The 17088-nt window shown below is 44.4% G+C and overlaps 1 protein-coding gene across 1 annotated transcript in view; it reads right to left on the bottom strand.

Annotated features, from left to right (window-relative positions):
• Nucleotides 1-17088, bottom strand: part of COL9A3 (collagen type IX alpha 3 chain) — a 39783-nt gene that overhangs the window by 20046 nt on the left and 2649 nt on the right. Inside the window, exons 3-14 of the mRNA XM_064465383.1 lie at nucleotides 13356-13391; nucleotides 12673-12744; nucleotides 11830-11883; nucleotides 7304-7339; nucleotides 6714-6737; nucleotides 6137-6190; nucleotides 5435-5488; nucleotides 4658-4699; nucleotides 3219-3275; nucleotides 1534-1587; nucleotides 1023-1076; nucleotides 426-479 (exon numbers count right to left, since the gene is read on the bottom strand). Of these exons, the coding sequence (XP_064321453.1) occupies nucleotides 426-479; nucleotides 1023-1076; nucleotides 1534-1587; nucleotides 3219-3275; nucleotides 4658-4699; nucleotides 5435-5488; nucleotides 6137-6190; nucleotides 6714-6737; nucleotides 7304-7339; nucleotides 11830-11883; nucleotides 12673-12744; nucleotides 13356-13391 (591 nt within the window). The remainder of the gene's footprint in view (nucleotides 1-425; nucleotides 480-1022; nucleotides 1077-1533; nucleotides 1588-3218; nucleotides 3276-4657; nucleotides 4700-5434; nucleotides 5489-6136; nucleotides 6191-6713; nucleotides 6738-7303; nucleotides 7340-11829; nucleotides 11884-12672; nucleotides 12745-13355; nucleotides 13392-17088) is intronic.

The following is a 17088-nucleotide window of genomic DNA, read 5'->3' as shown; positions in this document are numbered from 1 at the left end:
ACGATGAGCCAGAGACTGACCCTGTTCTCACGGATCAGATTTTTCATGTCCTGAAAATCTTTGTCCACTGGTGATTCTTTAGCTTTTTCTTGTAAAGAGACAGAAGAGAGTGAAATGTTCATGAAATATTTCTCAGGTTTTTTGCAAGATTCTTTAGCATTGTCAGCCCTGCAGGGACAGCATTTTGCCCTTCGTGTCTGAATGCTTAAGTCAATGCTGGGCCTGATCCTGTCAATCCCTCATGTATGTAGACTCCACCTGCCTTTGGAAGGTTGTTCTGCTTGGTGGGGGGGGGTGGGTGGGTGCAGGAAAGATGCACTTTGTGACTTTGCAAGTTCCCCAGTGGTCTTCAGTAAGGAGAAATGCCACCTGGACCTTGCACGAGAAAAAATGAGGGGAGGAAATCAGAAGAAGTTTTTCCTTACTCTGTCGCCAGCTGGACCCATTGGACCGGGGAGGCCTCTTAGTCCTCTTGGGCCCTAATTAAGAAAACAAATCAGTTTAAACCCAAGCACTGTTAATCATAAAGCAGCAGAACAGCATGACGTAGCAACTCATCAATGCAGAAAACATTAAGAAACAGCAAACAACAGCAGAAAGCTCAGCATTCTTATGCACAAACAAGACATTCACCTTTGGTGATGACCTCTGAGCAAGGGATACTGGAGACACCCCACACAGAAATGCATTCAGAGCTCCTGCCCTCCCAGCCCACCTGCCAGGCTGTCAAGCCAGCCCAGAGCTCAGCCTCAGATCCACCCAAGAGGTGTCCAGGGCTCTGCTGGAGTACCAGCAGGACAGTGGCTATCACTTGGACGCCTCATCCAAGGTGAGGTACGACAAGCAGGACCTTAGTTAAAGCTCAGTGAAACCAGCATGATTTGGTTTTTTTACCAGCATCAACTTCCACATCTGTTATTATGCAGAGGCAAGAGCTGTTTGTGTAATGCAGAACGATTGATGGCACCCCTGAGTTTCACAGCAAAAAGGTCACAGGAACCGGTCTGAAGAGTACGTGTTACCTGCAGGCCAACGCTGCCAGGAATGCCTGGGGGACCGGGAGGGCCAGGGTTGCCCTGGGAGAGAAAAAATAATTAGACAAAGAGTGAGACAGCACGAGCCTGCCAACCCAAAGCCAGGGACCTTCCCTTCTTATTTCTCCTTGAGCTCCCTCCCACTCAGATTTCTGCTTCAGAATTTGCTTGTACTTTCTATGTGCACGAACACTTTATCAGTCAGGAATTTACCCGAGTGATTAATGCAGGACTTTTTTCCTGAGCTGACATCCCTGCATGTGAAACAATAGGTGTTAACTCATCGAGCTGATCATTGGGAAGATGACTTTTCTTGATGTATTAGCACACAGTCACGCATCCAGAGCCATGGAAGCCAATGGCGCTTCAGTCATAGTAACTTGTTCTTGCTGTTCAGCCAATTGCCTCATTTCTCTCTGTCTTCTTGAAGAAGCTACTTGTTATGGTGCTTTTAAAGAGAAAAATCCTCCCTCACCCCCCCCCTTAAACTGAAGTTTACCTTTTCTCCATCTTTTCCTATTTCACCAGGTTCTCCTTTGTGACCAGTGTGTCCCTAGAAACAGGAGCTCCAATTATTCACACTCCAGTACAGTCTTGTTTCAAAATTTAAATTCTGTGACATAGCTGTAACACCTAAACCCACACAACACAAACAACTGACTGGGGAAAATAATCTACACAAGTGCTCTGTGTGAGGGAGGTCAGTTCTGGGGTTAACTAGCCATGCACCTTTCCGGGGCTGATCCAGTTTCAGGAAACGCCCAGATTTGGTTTTCAAGAGTGACCTGTGGTGAGACTAGGTTACAGGTCTCCAGATGCAATTCCCAATTACAGGCCAGGGACCAGAACTCAATTCCCATCACTTTTGAAAACAGGGCTGCGACACTTCTGAAAACCCCATTCTGTATCTTTAACCTCCCTTTTTGTTTAAGCCATCTTTAATGCTTGCATCATCCAGCTGGCAAAGAAATCCATGTCCCACTGAAATCTTTTATATAAACTCACGTTCAGTTTCCTTTTTGGCTCCTTCCTATCACTGTGGGAGAGACCCAGACTAATTTCAGCCATGGCAGACATTCCTCACCACGCAAAAAGTCCTGTGCATAATTTGCATCATAATTGGAGACCTTCACAGGTTTTTTCATTTCATAAGCTATGAATTTTGAAGAGTTATACACTAAACATTGTGTATTTCTAATGATAATTATGACTCAGCTCAGAGACCAAACAGACCTGCAAAAGGTCAGGTCATGAGGAATCGAGAGCGTTTCCCAGGAGGTGTTCCACCCGTTGCCAACTCCTGCTAAAAACATTCGAGTAAGTTATTACTTCACCTCACTGCTGGAGTCTGACCTGCTGCACAGAATTCGTGTGAATTATAGAGGGGACAGGGAAGGAGCTGTTTAACTGCTGAGTGAGGTTTCCTGAGGGTTGCAACCTAAAATTTATGTACCAGCGTCAAAAAACATAAACAGTTACAAACACCTACATAAAGAGTAGCTGGTGCCGCACTGGGTATAAAATGACAATTTAATTGTATTTAATTATGTAAGTTATGTCTTGCTACAGTAAAACACGTATCTCTCTGTGTACCGGGTCTGTGAGCACAGTTTAAGAACTGGTGAGATTTTTACAGCTCTCCGAAGTCTGAAAAGGCAGCACATCATTCCTGAGGCGGCTCTGAACCACTGCGCTCTGCCTGCTCCTGTTCATCAGTTGTGCCTCGCAAGGCCTGCATGGTGTTTTAATCTTAAATTTCATTTGCAGGAGTAAATGGCTGTAGTCAAAATCATCAGTTAAATCTTCCACCTGACAAAGGCTGCAATCCTGCAAGCGACAGACCCACAAAGCAACGTGCCCGTGAGTGCAGGCAGCTCCTCGAAGGATGCAAAGCCTCCTGCTGAAGGTGAAGGGAGAGCGCTCGCACACTTTTGCTGGCATTTTGCAGGGCTGGGTTCAGTGGCAGAGCAGCTATAGCTACAGGTGCAGGAACAGCATGTAAAGAGGAGGATCAGGTCCTTCTGTTTCGACAGCATAAACCCAGGCAAACGTGTGGCTGGTTTGCAGAGGTGTGGAGCCTACAGGGGACGTGTACTGCATACAAAACAGTTTAAACCCAAGGGTTCACAGTGGTATTTATTTTGGGAGACAGACCCTTGTATCTGCAGGTGATGTGTTTCTTACCTTGAACCCTGGCATTCCTGGGGGACCTGGAGGACCCGGTGGGCACAGAGCTGGGCACTGCAAGAAACAGAAACGCTCTTTGGTTTATCGAGTACACTCAGTGCATCCAGGGAAGCTGGTTTCATTACTAGGGAGAGGAGAAAAGGTCATGTGGGTTTTGGCTCTAAACCCACTAACTCTACTTTGTTCATAGCATCATGTATTCACCAGCATTCCCCTATGTCAAGGAGGTCCTGAACAGGTCCTCAGGCCCCCAGTAACCCACCAAATAGTGATTTAGGAATGCTCTGCTTCACTTTGAGCATGCCTGCATGGACTGTGAAAAATTCTGAAAGCTGACAGTGGTCCATAGTCCAAGATAGTGGAGAACCACAGTTCCCCAGTGAAGCTGGATGGGTATATTGTAAATCACTAGGAACATATTTAACTCTATGCATTCATTGACCCCTATTAATTTGCATTAGATGACTCACCTACCTGAAACAAGGACAAGCATTAGAGTTTTTCAGAAGGGGACCTATAAAAGTTAACCCAAATACCAATAAGCTGGTATCTGTGGATGTCTAGGGGTGGGGGCGAGCCCATGGTGGGAAGTCTAGTTTGACTGAGAACAAATCAGACATGCATGGAAATTTAATAGGACTTAAAATGCCATACTCTAAAAACTATAAATAGGGAATGAGATTTTCTTCTGCAGCTTTTCTTTCAGTTTTTTTCACTTGATAAAAGCTCAGGCTACACCTCTGTAGCAGGAATTTAATTTTCTAGCATATTCCACGGGGTAATTTAAATTAAAATTGCAGAAATAGCATCATTTTCTATTAACTTCCACGTGACTTGCCATAAGGCAGTCTAAACTGACTCTGAGCTTTTTCTGGGGCACGCCAATTAGAAAACCAAAGATGCTGTCACAACAACAGCTGTGAAATCTGGAAATGTTGCTTCCATCGTTCATGGACTTAACACTCCTTTCATTCCCTTGAAAGAAAGGAATCAAGACTTTCTCAGAAGGAAGGAAATCTAAACAAAGCATATGCCCATAGGAACCCAGTGCCACCATCCATGGAAATAAACAGTGCAACACGCACGACCTTTTCTCTTGCAAAGCAGGATTGGAAACAGATGCATGAAAAGCTGTTGTTATTTACCAAACACTAAAGTTGTTTTGTAAATGGAGAATGTATGCAAAACATGCATTTTGGAAAGCAAAGATCAAGGCAAAAATCAGCAGTAGCATATCTCCCTCCTTGAAGAACATTTCAGTCTTGTAAATACTCATGCAACGCTTATGCGTTCTGCAATACGGCAGCTTAGACCCACGTCTGCAGGTCTGAACGGTGCCTGTTAAACGGTCTGACAGTCACCCAAGTATGCCAACGAAAAGTCACATCAAAGATTAAACCAAAAAATATCTTCAGGCTACACAAAGAAAAACTTACCTGAAGGTCCCCACCGCCATCAGGAAAGGTGCCTGGAAGACCCTGCAATTCATGAAACGTGGTCTTTTAAATACATCAGGACAAACACCAGGAAGAAATACAATTTCTAGAAAACACACTTTACAGACCCAGCTCAGTTGGATCGGCACAAGGCAGACACCCAGCCCCACAGCGTCAGATGCAGCCCCTGAACCCAGAGCGTTAGGAGCAGCACCAGTCCTCACAACAGACATGTCAGGGTTGTAGTCATCCTCCAGGGATGCACAGCTGAGCTTGGGGAAGAGCCCTGAGCCTTAGGTGATGAAGGCAGCAATCTGAGAAAAGCAGCTGTGCCTGGCCCTCCTTCGGGCCAGGGAGGTTCCTTGGAAGGGCTCCCTACCCCTCCGACCCTCCAGAAATACTGCAGCAAACCCAAAACAGAGACTTGCTGCTTTCAAGCCCCTCTTGAGGGCCCTACAAGAACACATCATGATCCAAGCAACCATATAAACCTTGAGAGAACAGAAAGCCCACCCTGCGATCTCTCTTTGCCCTAAAGCCTGGATGTCACTGGGTTCTTCCACCCACACAGCACAGACAATAAACAGGACATAATCAACACACCAACATGCAGCCAGTGAAAAGTCACTTCTCTCCTTGGGGCACAGTGTTTACGGCCTGCGGAAACTTAGCCCGGAAAAGGAGCACTCAAGGCAACAGCAGCAAATAAAACGCACATGTTCTAGCAGCAAGAAGAAAACTCTGGAATCCCCATTTATTTGCAAGTCTCAAACTTACAGGAGGTCCGGGTGGTCCAGGAGGCCCTGGGAATCCTGGCAGACCAAAAGGTCCCTAAAGAGAGTGAAAAAATTATGAAAAAGGAAAATTCTTTCTAAATGAAAATTAAAAGGGAAAGAACGGGTGGCTACCAAATACCACGGCATATTTGTGAATTTGGGGCAAGATATCTCTAATGGGACTAAACTTTCTTTCTGCAGAGGCTTCTACGATTGCAAAGAGAAGAGCAGATGCATATGGAAGTATAGGGATTAGGACAGAAGAACATATCCCTGTTTCCACTGGCTCCGTACCACTCCAGTGGAGCCGTGGGCACCCAAAAATGATGGTATGCTTCTGCAGAATGGGCTCTCTCAGACCAGACACATTCTGTGCAGTAGCTTCTTTTGAGGATGCTGAAAACACATGTGAGCTAGTAAATAATCCATTCTTGGGACATCGGCTGCTCTTTTGACCTTACTCATATCTGGTGAAGGAAGGTATGGCTGCAAGCAGTTGCCCGTCTTTGGCATTGCACTGGTTGACTGGGGTGACTCTACACAAGCTGATACAAGGGATGGCATTGCCCGTGGCCATTTGTAGAGACTGTAGTGTCATGTGCATCATGCTTCCAGAAAGGGGTAAGAGACCAGAAATGAAACTCATTCTTCTGTGGCTATGGCACATTCAGTAAACAAGAATCAAATGGTAGTAGAAACTCACAGGAGGACCCCGAAATCCATTTCCACCTGGGAGCCCACTGGGTCCTGGAGGCCCCTGTTGAACAGAGAGAAGATCCTTACACCCGTGGCGACCTTACATAGCTGCCAAAGCCTGGGGCAAGCAAACGGTCTGGCTGGGTTCATTTGTCCAACCCACCCAAGGAGCCCAGTCCTGCACCCAGACAGACAGTTTACCAATGCACATCTTTCTTTTCGCTCCACTTTCCCACAGAGCACACTCTTCTCATCATCCCATATTGCCAACATCTGCATCCCCTCTGACACAGAGCAGCTCTGAGGTACTCCAGGAAACCACCAAACAAAAGCTGTCCCAGAATTGGTCATTTCCAGTGGTTAGAAGGCTGTTATGCCTTGAATTTACACCACTGCCAGCTTCCCTGAGGGTAAGGTAAGCAGAAAAACCCCACAAGGCTGCCAACCTGCAGGGCTCCCCATCCCTCTGCCCAGCACAGGAAAGGGACCCAGGGCCTAGGGTGGATTTGTAACACTCAAGGTATCCAATAAACCTGGTGTAATCATTTAGACGTCTTTTTTAAAAAAACAGTGTCATTACTTACTGGAGGTCCTGGTAGTCCTTTGCCCTGGAAATAACATTTAAAAGAGTAAAAGATCACTTAGAAACTGAACGTACAGGGAAAAAAAAGCACAAAACACTGCTTAATTTCTTTTTTCTTTTAAGTTTCCTTAGCACCCCCCTGTCCCCAATGATGTAATTTGCAATCAGAGCAGAGCTGGAGCCTTAATCAATCCTTTTGTTGCCTCTAATAATTTGTATTCCCTTTACATCACTGTTACCTACGAGACATCTCTAAGTAAAGCCACCTACAGTGAGAAGATAGTGGAACACAGACATTTAAGAAGACAACATTCTAGTTTATCTACTTTTATTTTCATTTTTAGTAGACATTATCTAACATCTAATAATTTTGATAGCATTTGATATGCTAGTCTTTATCCCAAGCTGGCTTGCTTTTAACATCTCAGAGACTAAGAACAGGCCCTGTGTTACCAGAATAGGTCATACCTATATATCTAAATGCTTTGAGAAATATTTTCACTCAGTCAAGCTTTGATCCCTTTGTCTTGGTGGTGATTTTGGCATTACATTACATACCATCTTTCATATGCAGGTCTAGGAGGTACTTACAGCTGGTCCAGGTGGCCCGGCAGGTCCTAACGCACCCTACAGGAATAAAAGAGAGTGCAAGTCAGCAGGGACAAACCAGAAACCTCCATATGGGTAGACACCAATGGCTGCTCTCCTTGACACCAGTCTTTACTTGAAAACTCCAGCAGGGCCTTACAGACACAGCACGCAACTGGAGATGATCAGCTGAATTCACAAATATAAGGACAGAAACTTATGGATAATGACTCTGCCATTCCTGATTAATTATTTGAATAAAGAACGTTTTGAGATAGTAGGGATGGATATTCAGAACCAGCCCCAGCAACTGTATTCACCATTTGCTGGTCAAAGAGAGTAGAGACTAAAACATGAGCTGCTCCTAGAAGACTAAATAGACACTTCTGCAAGTCAAAGCTAGTCTCAGATTAGTCTCAACTAATATTTAAACATTCATAAATTGAATTTCATCCATTTCAAATATTCTCATTCATAATACATTCATATTGTAGATCCAATGATGGAGTTATCTGAAACTATTTACAAGATTCAGACTTGTTCTAGTGAATTTTATTAATGCATACATTTTCCCTTCAAGCAAAGAAAGATTTGCCAGCTTCTGCCTCTTCACTGGCTGTCCTTGGCAGATCCCCAATCTCCTTTTCCCAATTTGCATTCTTACTCTTAAGCTTAACTAGAGTTTGGTGATCTTATGTCTTAGACTAGAATTAAATCATTCTTGAAGTTGTTATGTTCCTGCTTAACTAAAGATAGTAAGACAGGCAGACCTTCTCAATCACTTTGTTGCATTGCAAAGGTGCCAACATTGGCTGGTAGACTGTAAAATTAATTATAGGTAGCAATTATGAAACAGAAAGTAAATGGAAGCATAAAAATGACCAAAAACCACAGTGCAGTGGCTTGACCTTGGCCAGCAGCTGTTAAGGTATCTCCAAAGATACTGGGTGTGCATTGCTGACTGATGCTTCTGGGTTCAAGAGCCTCCTCTGAAAACAGCTGTGGCTGCAATGGGGAAAGGAAAAGCAGAGGCAGGCAGGGGATGAGAGCAGAGCTCTTCTGTCGCTCCTTTTAAAAAGCAAATAAAGAAAGGAAAGGAAAAAAAACAAGTAGTGGCAGAGGTGCAGAAATGCTATTGTAATTTGGGGTGAATGATAACTAAAATAATAGTTTGCTCAACAGCACTGACGCAGCCATCGCAGTGAGTTTCTCTACGCTGTGCTGACGCTCGTGCAGAAGAGCCACGTTGCTCAAGGCCCTGCCGCAGACAGCTTTTTGCCTGCACTTGTATTGTCAGCTGATGTTGCTCTCTGATAAAGGCAGGGCTTAAAATAGAAGGAAGGTGACAGACAAACACAGAACAAACAATCTTGTTATTTATGGACTCTGTTAAACTAGTGCCAGCAAACCCCTCATCTCCTTGTGCAGGGAACAAAGAGCAGTTAGAGCACGAGGCTTCCTCAGCCTCTCGCCAGCCCGACTGACCAAATCTGTTTTCCAATAGTTCTCAAAATGCCGCACAGACACATCTTGAGAATGATGTCCTGAGCTGGAATTAAATGGTATCTACCCCCAGGACCAGGAGAGCAAGGCAGATGGGCAGAACTGGAAAACAGCCCAGTACACCGCTGCTTATCGCGATCCCAGGGATGACTCCAGCCCTCTCCTAATGTTCAGCATACCAAATGAGATTAGAAATATTTTCCATTGTTAAGCTTAAGGAGAAAGATACAGAGGACCCAAGGCCTCATTAAGAGGAATCCTGTGAGGAGAGGACTGTAATCCAATAAAAATCAACTCTGCTGCAAGTGTCAGCTCATTCACTTCTCTTACTGCAAGTTACTCTGCTTTTCTTCCAGTCACTTCTACCTTTCGGCCGAAGTCCTTACAATCACTGGTGGTTGTAAGGGACAAGGTGGGATGTCCTCCCGTAAAGAAAACGTTGAATTCCTGGCACCTACTACTCGCGCCCTAATTCTGCCCCCACTGAAAGCAGCTTCCCAGCCCCTTTCTGCTTTGGCCCACATGCCGTAAGGTTGGCAGAGTACCCAAAGTGCCAAGCATTGGCACTTTACTCTCCTTAATTTTGATATCTTAGAGGGTGTAAGGTGCAGCATGCAGCAGTGAACGTTCCTGGTATGGTAAAAGATCATCAAGTCCCTGAGCAAGCTGATGTGACTCCATTAAGTTCAAAGGAGAGACTCTGAATTACACCTGATTTTAATAACACTGTCTGACTCAACTCATTCTCCTGGTAACAATGTTCTTTCTCTTTTGATTAGAAAACAATCTCCCCATAATTTTTCAAGTTAAAGTAATATACTTTATGAATATACAACTACAGAGTGTATGAAATACTTGACTAATATGACATTTATAAATAAATATGAATAATGTTTTCCTCACTGCTTATAGTGTAAAGCATCAAACTTCAAAATGGCCTTTGAAAATTTTCCAGTGAAGGACACCAGTATCTAGCATTGAGGTCAGAACCCAACTCGTTCCTGGCTAAAAATAACTGATTTTTTAAACTGAAAACACAAGTAGGCTTGATCTAATCAGTCTCTAGGCAGAACCATGACAAAAGTTAATGGATGCTGATAACAATGGCAGTATTTAAGATAAAAACAATTTTGGTGTGCTGCCTTCACAATACTCTGTCCCTGCTCAAACATGAATCACTGTTGGAATGATGAAGTGCAGCATGTAATGTAAGGAAAAGTAATGTTTAGCAATAACCTATTACTAAAAACTGCCTTCCGTGAGCCCACTTCCATATGCTAAACACCTTCATTCTCAGACACCCCAGTTCAGAAAAGCACGCTTGTTCAGTAGAAGTCAGTATTAAACATTAATTCAATCCCACACCACTAAGTAGACACCTGCTTATTTCAGTGATTCCTGGGAGACTGAAATACTTCCTTAGAGTTGGGCAGAAGGAAGAAAGTTGGGGTAACAATGCTGTCCTTTTTGAGTGCTAGAGACTTACAGGTTGTTTTCTTTTTCCAGGTTTCTATTAGACCAATTAAAACAATTTTCCAGATGGACCACTGACCTTGAAAAGATCCCATAAATGACAACAGGTCCCAAGTTTGCCCCATGCTGACAGCTTGAGTTACAAGACATGGGAAAGCACATCAAATCAGAGCGCGCAGTTACAGTAACTACACTAAAACAGCGTTTCTGTGCTTCTGCTAAACACCTGAAGAGGAAGTTCTTGTGCCCAGAAATTATCTGCTCCATTACCCTGCAACCTAGGAGCTTGTGTGCTAAAGTGGGCATGGGCAAATACTACCACCGAACACGGAACGGGCATAAAACTGCTCACAGCCTTCGGTGTGTGGTCCTGAACTTTTCTATTTTAAAAATCAGGGATCAGTTCCCAGAAGGTGCTGGACTCTTGCCATAGACTGTCTGAGAGTGGTCAGGATTTTGCAGCCCTGGATCTCTGGGGAGGGAGACGGGCACGAGGAAAAGGAGATGGTTTTTAGTGCAGGGCCAACAGATGGAGGCTTGGAGCTGTGACCAAGATGCAGGTCCTGCCACTCAGCTTTCCCAGCGGCCAAGCAAACTGCCTTGCACAGGGAAAGGAAGAAGAGTGTATCAAAGATACATGGCTCTATCACTCATCCCTTTAACTAAATGAGACAACTCACAGAGTTTTGATATTTGGGTAAGTCCTTGGGGCCACAGATGGATTACTGAATCTTTTTTAACCTCTGCACACTGTGATATGTGTTCAGCCCATCACTGTAGCCCCGAGTTCAGGAGGCCAATAAGCCAACTGTGGATACAAGTCTCACTTTCTGGGAGATAGAAAAATAGCTATGCTGGATAAAAACCTGTGCTGAATGGCTCATTTGCGTTTAACTCAACGTCATAAGGAGGCCTAAGTGCCTTTCCAGCCCCGTTGTAGATGACCTGAATGGCATCTGTAATATCTTAGGCAGTCATTTCTCTATCCCTGTGGTGCCCCTTAGCAGAGCTGTAATATACAGGAAGCAAGAAAAAACTCGTCCTTCTTGCTACACTGGCTGGGGAGATCTATGCTAAAGCAATTAATAATGCCAACCATATGGACAGCACCAGAATTAACAAAAAGCAAAAGTTTAAACAGTTAATACACAGTAGCAGTAAGTATAAACATAACAGAGCTGCATACTCAGACTGCAAATAAAGGACAAGATAGCTTCAACTTTGATAAACTTCATAATTAAGACTATTGACAGCTTCAAGAAACTTTTTAGATACTCAAAATACCACCAGAGCTGTTCTGCACAGGTACTCCTACCACTGAGGCTATCCAAGCCCATTCAAAGCCACACGAAAGACGGATCTCAGGCCCTCCCTAATGAAAAGCCATCTGAGGCTTCATTTCAAAGGTCTAAGTATACTGAAACCGTTTACGGATAAATAAGCCACTGTAATCAATGCTTTAACGTCACCAATTTACAAAGGAATGAAAAATCATCAATACAATCAGTGACGATGCTAATTTAAAGGGACTTAGGATCTAATATGGTACTCACACGGTCTCCTGGAGGCCCATTTGGGCCAGGTGGGCCATCAGTTCCTGTTAAACCCTGTAAAAAAATAAAAAAGAAAGAAAAAGAAAGATGAGTGTGAAAACAGAGAAATACAGTAATAAGAGCTATAGGAAGTTTCTGTCACTGTCACCAACACAAATCATCCGGACGCCAAGCTCTCAGGAAAGCCTAAGCATTTTATTTAAAGGAAAGGATGACAGGTAAATTACCAGTACTGTTCCCTGCGCACTGTAAGTGTGGATGAACACCACCGACCAGTCTTGTTACTAGTGTTTACTGAGTTGCAGCTAGGCTGTGGAAGCTGACTATATGCTTCCTCTCGCCTGATGCAGAAGAACGCGCTGACTTAAACCTTACCCACACTCAGCTACCGTGGCAGTACGTTGGTAAGCTGGGAAAAGTTGGCTGAGCGCAGTCACCTGTCCAGAGCTGTCGGGCAAATCCCAGGCCAGTGACCAGCAAGCCTCAGCTAATAAGTGCAACTGGATTTCTGAACTGAGGCTCAGTGGGTTTGCTCCAGAAATGTCAACTGATGCCTGTATTTCTGCAGACCTGCCCAGTGCATCTCTGAAGAACTGCAATGTTTCATTGTAAGAGTGCTGTCCTGTCAGTTTTGCATCTCAAAATTGTTCTCATACGTCTTAATTCAATCAAGAGATGCTTTCAACTCATAAAATTTCTCCTGATATGCTAGACACACATGTAGATCCAGGACCCACTTTGCTTCTCCAGTAGATACAGAGAAAGCTGATGAGACACTTTGGGAAGACACCCATGCCTACGTGAAATATTAAAAGATTTAAGAGAAGATAACAAAATACTCACATCCACTCCAGGAAGGCCAGGCAATCCGGCTTCACCAGCTGCTCCAGGCTTCCCTGGTGCACCTTTTGGCCCCTAAATCAGAGAAACAGGCAATTATTTTTAAGAAACTAACAAGAGAAACGTGGTGTGCGTTGATTCAGGCTACAAGATGGAAGTTCATTTGTTGGTGTGTTAATATTACATCACGCAACGCGGAAGGATTCCTGCAGAGAGGTGAAACTTGCTATGAATCCATATCCAAATCCTGAATTGATTTCAGTGCTTTGGCTCAGTTCCACACACAGTTACTCATAGGCTGCTCCTAGTAGAGGGCTAGAAAGGGATGCTGTAAGTGGCCAAAAGCAAAGAGCTGTGTCACCTGGTACAATTTTGAGCACCCCTTGGCAGACTGAGGAGCAGAAGCAGACCCAGACCAATGCCAAAAATAACCGTGCATATGTGAGTTGGTGCCAGTTTTGTTATGCTGGTGATGGGTGAGCTTTATTTCATGCATATCCTCTGCTATCAATGAAGGAGGCGGCTGTGTTTGTCCCCAGGACCAGTGCTGAGCATCTCCGCTCCTGTGTACCCCTTATGGAAATTCTGCTGCTGATCAATAGGAAAGTGAGCCGGTAAGTCTTAGCTCTCGCACCGTGTCCCTCTCAAAAAGATGAGCAAGTCAGCGTCAACCAGAAAATACTTACTGGTGGGCCTGGCAAACCAGGAGGGCCCGGCTCTCCCTAAACGAAAGAGAAGAGACATCAGAGTTAGTGCTGAACTTCTTTTTCTTGACTTTTTGCAACAACGGCCTTTCCAACTGTCATAGTGCTCGAGTGTCCCTTCATGCCCACTCGAAGATTTACCATGCTCAGTCTTGCAAAGCTGATGCTCTAGATCCTGCTACCCCCTAAAGCAGGATGAACTTGGATAGCCTTTTCCACATCGGCAATAGCACATTTGGTGAAACCCACTTCCTCAGCCTCCCAGAGAGAATCAGTGCTGCTGAACAGTGCCCTGCGCCTCCAACTTTTTCCAGATACACTTAGAAATTATTTGCACTTGGGCTTGACTGCAAGTGGGGCAGAGAGGGAGCTGGACGGCGATCAAGGCTTTCAAACATCTTCCTGATGAAACAGTGGGATACAATGATGAGCTCCAGGTATCCAGGACACAGTATGAAACTGTGGCACTACCAGGAGTAGCAGGACTATGAGAAAGCGAAGAATGAACAAACTACCTACAATTATTTTCTTCATATGACTGAACTTTGACAGGAAGAGCAAATGAACAAAGCCCCCAGCTGATTTCCACCTAATCCAATTACACAATCTGGACTAAATAAAATTTTTATAAAATATTTAAAAAAAACCCACACATTTTGCTCATTTTTTCCTATCCTGATGGAAAGCAACTTTAAAGGTGTTTGGGAGACAATATTTTAAAAGTCTTTGAATCACTCCTCCTAGCTCAGCCAGCTGTAATGTCATTCAGGAGCTTGCATGGACCCCGGACAACTTGTGTTTTATTGTTAGCCCCTGGAAAAGGCAATCATTTGCGATCAGCAGGAGCTCGACTGGTGTGATTTTGGGGGTTGTCCTGTGCAGGGAGAGGAGTTGGACTCAATGATCCTTGTGGGTCCCTTCCAACTCAGGCTATTCTATGATTCTATGACTGTTTTCCCATCTCATCCTGCAGAAAATCACATTGTGCCCCAGTTCCAGATGGCTGCATGTACCCTCCCCTCCTGGCTTTAGGATCAGTGCACTAAATATTGTGAGAGGCTCAGGTATTGTGGGTGAGCAGAGGGGAAGGAGTATGTTGATACCCTGGAAGGAGAAAATCTGTATGGAAAAAGGGTGGTTATTAACAGAGCAAGGCTAGAAATAACATCCTCCCCACCGTGGGCCTGATAATTAGGAGTTAGAAGGCAGTAAGCAAAGTTGTGGAATTTATAGCATGTTTCTATATTTACTGTCGGCAACTGTGAAGTCTGCGGGTAAATCTCTCAAGACTGGCTGCCTTGATTTGCTCAGGCGAGGATTTATGTGCCACATTGGTGACTGATCAACACGCAGACAAGAGAGTCATTGAATAGAAGGATCTTTATGTTCTGTCTTGCTGAAGCAACTCCTTTGCTGTCCTTTGCCCACAGATTTTCCATAAATAGTTATCATTATCATAGGTGGGGAAGGTCCCCTGCCAAGGAAATGAAAGGAACAGTTCTTTGGCAATGAAAGGTTTGAAAAGGCAGCTAGAAATGGCAGTAGAGGAGGTTTATTCCCTCCTCCATCACTTCAGGTTGCCAGCCCCTTGCATTTTTTCTTGCCCCTGGGATAGCAAACCATACAGCAAGGTCACAGCACCAGCAAAAGCTGTCTGGGACCATCTTAAACCTTGATCCTGCCATCACAGACCCCTGCAGGACTCTGCAGGAGCACCAGAACTTCAGTCAGCTGAATCAAAAGCCTAATCAGTGTTTATAACCCTAATGCCAGATCACTGGGAATTAGAGGCAAAGGCTGTTAGGAAAAGGAAATGCTCTCCTGGTGCTACACGGGAGGGAAGGAAGTTTACTCTTTCTTAGCAAGTCAAGCCAGGAGAAGAAAAATGGCGGGGGGGAAATAGCTTGATTTTTGAAACGTGACAATTGCTTATTAGCAATCTGGGGAATTACATCCCCAGGAATAACTCACAGGAACTTGTCACTAATTCTTTTGATCATAACATGCTTTTTCTATTCTTGGGAGAGACAGATTTTGCTTGTTACTGAGTATGAAACGTGAAGCATGTTAAAGGCTATAATTATATAATATTTCAGAGGGACTTAATGATGCAGCTCCCACTGAAAGGCAGGAACTAAAGCAGGAGCTTCTAGAAATTGTGCTTATGGGGTTCATCCAAGGTTTGTTCGGAGATATCCTGAATAATTCAGCTGTATGTTATGCATCGCTCGCTGCTCACGGCCAATGGAAAAGGACTGCTGATCACCTTGGCAGCACTCATCCAGCTCAAAGACCGTTCAGTGACTCTTCCCACATGGCACTGATCCAAAGCCATCTGTGAAGATGACCAAGCTAGAGTGAATTACAGAGGTCAGGAAATTTGGATAGATGTGGTCCAGAAAAGTTCTGACTGTGCTTTAAAAAAGTCTCATCACTAAAGAAAATAAATAAAATAATGGTTTCATTCTTTGCAATGGTAGAATTGATACTACATGTGGAGCACTTGGGCTCCGCATGATCATCTCCATACAGCACTATGAAAATGCAGAGCAGTGCTGGATTTTATATGCCATAATTTTTTTGAGGGTACTGCTAGAAAAATGGTAGCCCTTAAACTGGGAGGCTTCAGGACTGCACTCACCACTAGCCACAGCTCTGCGTCTCTTCTCCTGTGCATTTCTTAAAGGACTAAGTGTCTTGTTGAATAGCAGAAACCATCCCAGAGCCTGTCCCTGAAGAGCTGAACCATCCCACATGAACAGGGCACCTGACAACCTATATCCGTACCAGGGATGTAGATCAAGTCTGTTCAAATAAGGGACTATTTCTGCATAGCCAAAACTCCAGACTCAAGCTGAGGCTGCAAGACTTAGCACCTTAAATACTTTACTCAGCTATTTGATTTATTAGGACTAAGTTCTTCATATTAATCAGATGTTGTTATTTGGTCCGGTCCCACAGGGAGCCTTCCGAAGCTTTTAGCGGCAGATAAAAGGGTGCAGGTTCACGTGGCCAGCATCTCCCCAGGCTCCTGTTTCCAAGAGCAAGCAGAAGCGATGCTGGTGCTCTTCCAGAATTAAGGTGTAAAATATCCTGTAGAAAGCAGGAACTGAACAACATAATTTCAGGGATTTGTTTCTTTCCGATTGCCTACACAGAAGTTGGTTACAACTTGAAGTCTGAAGGGCTTAATCCCTCTCAAATTCTTCTTTTTCACTCTGTACAAAAACGCAGCACCCTTTCCTGAAGCCCACTGGCCACACGGATGCCCCGCTGCCGCGACTCCACACGCTCGCTGCTGCTAACATGAACGCGTGTCCTTTGCCCTCCTCCAGGGTGTCCCCTTACGCCTTTTGTCACACCGTGAGAAACATCAGAGACAAACCGTCAAGGTACCACCTCTGAACTTTTCACACTACCAAACCAGAGGGAGATTTTCAGTGAAACAGCCTCGATTCATCAAATGGACACTTTAGAGGGACTAGCTGCAAATCAATGAGGTTCTCTCTTCAGACCAGCCTTGCTCACAGGGCCACTACGAAAGCTCACCACTGCAGACAAAAAAGCTCCTTGTTCACCACATACCAGGGAACTCATATATCTTGTTTTACCTTCTTATCCAAAAGAAAATGACCTGCATGGAATGAATAGATTTTTTCAACGTTGCTTAAAGGCCCAATTCCAATAAACTTACTTCACACAAGCTTTGAAAACC

This window comes from Phalacrocorax carbo, chromosome 14 (assembly GCF_963921805.1).
Source record: "Phalacrocorax carbo chromosome 14, bPhaCar2.1, whole genome shotgun sequence".
Lineage (NCBI taxonomy): Eukaryota > Metazoa > Chordata > Aves > Suliformes > Phalacrocoracidae > Phalacrocorax > Phalacrocorax carbo.
Note: the sequence above shows the minus strand (reverse complement) of the source record. Positions and strands in the feature narration are given on the sequence as shown.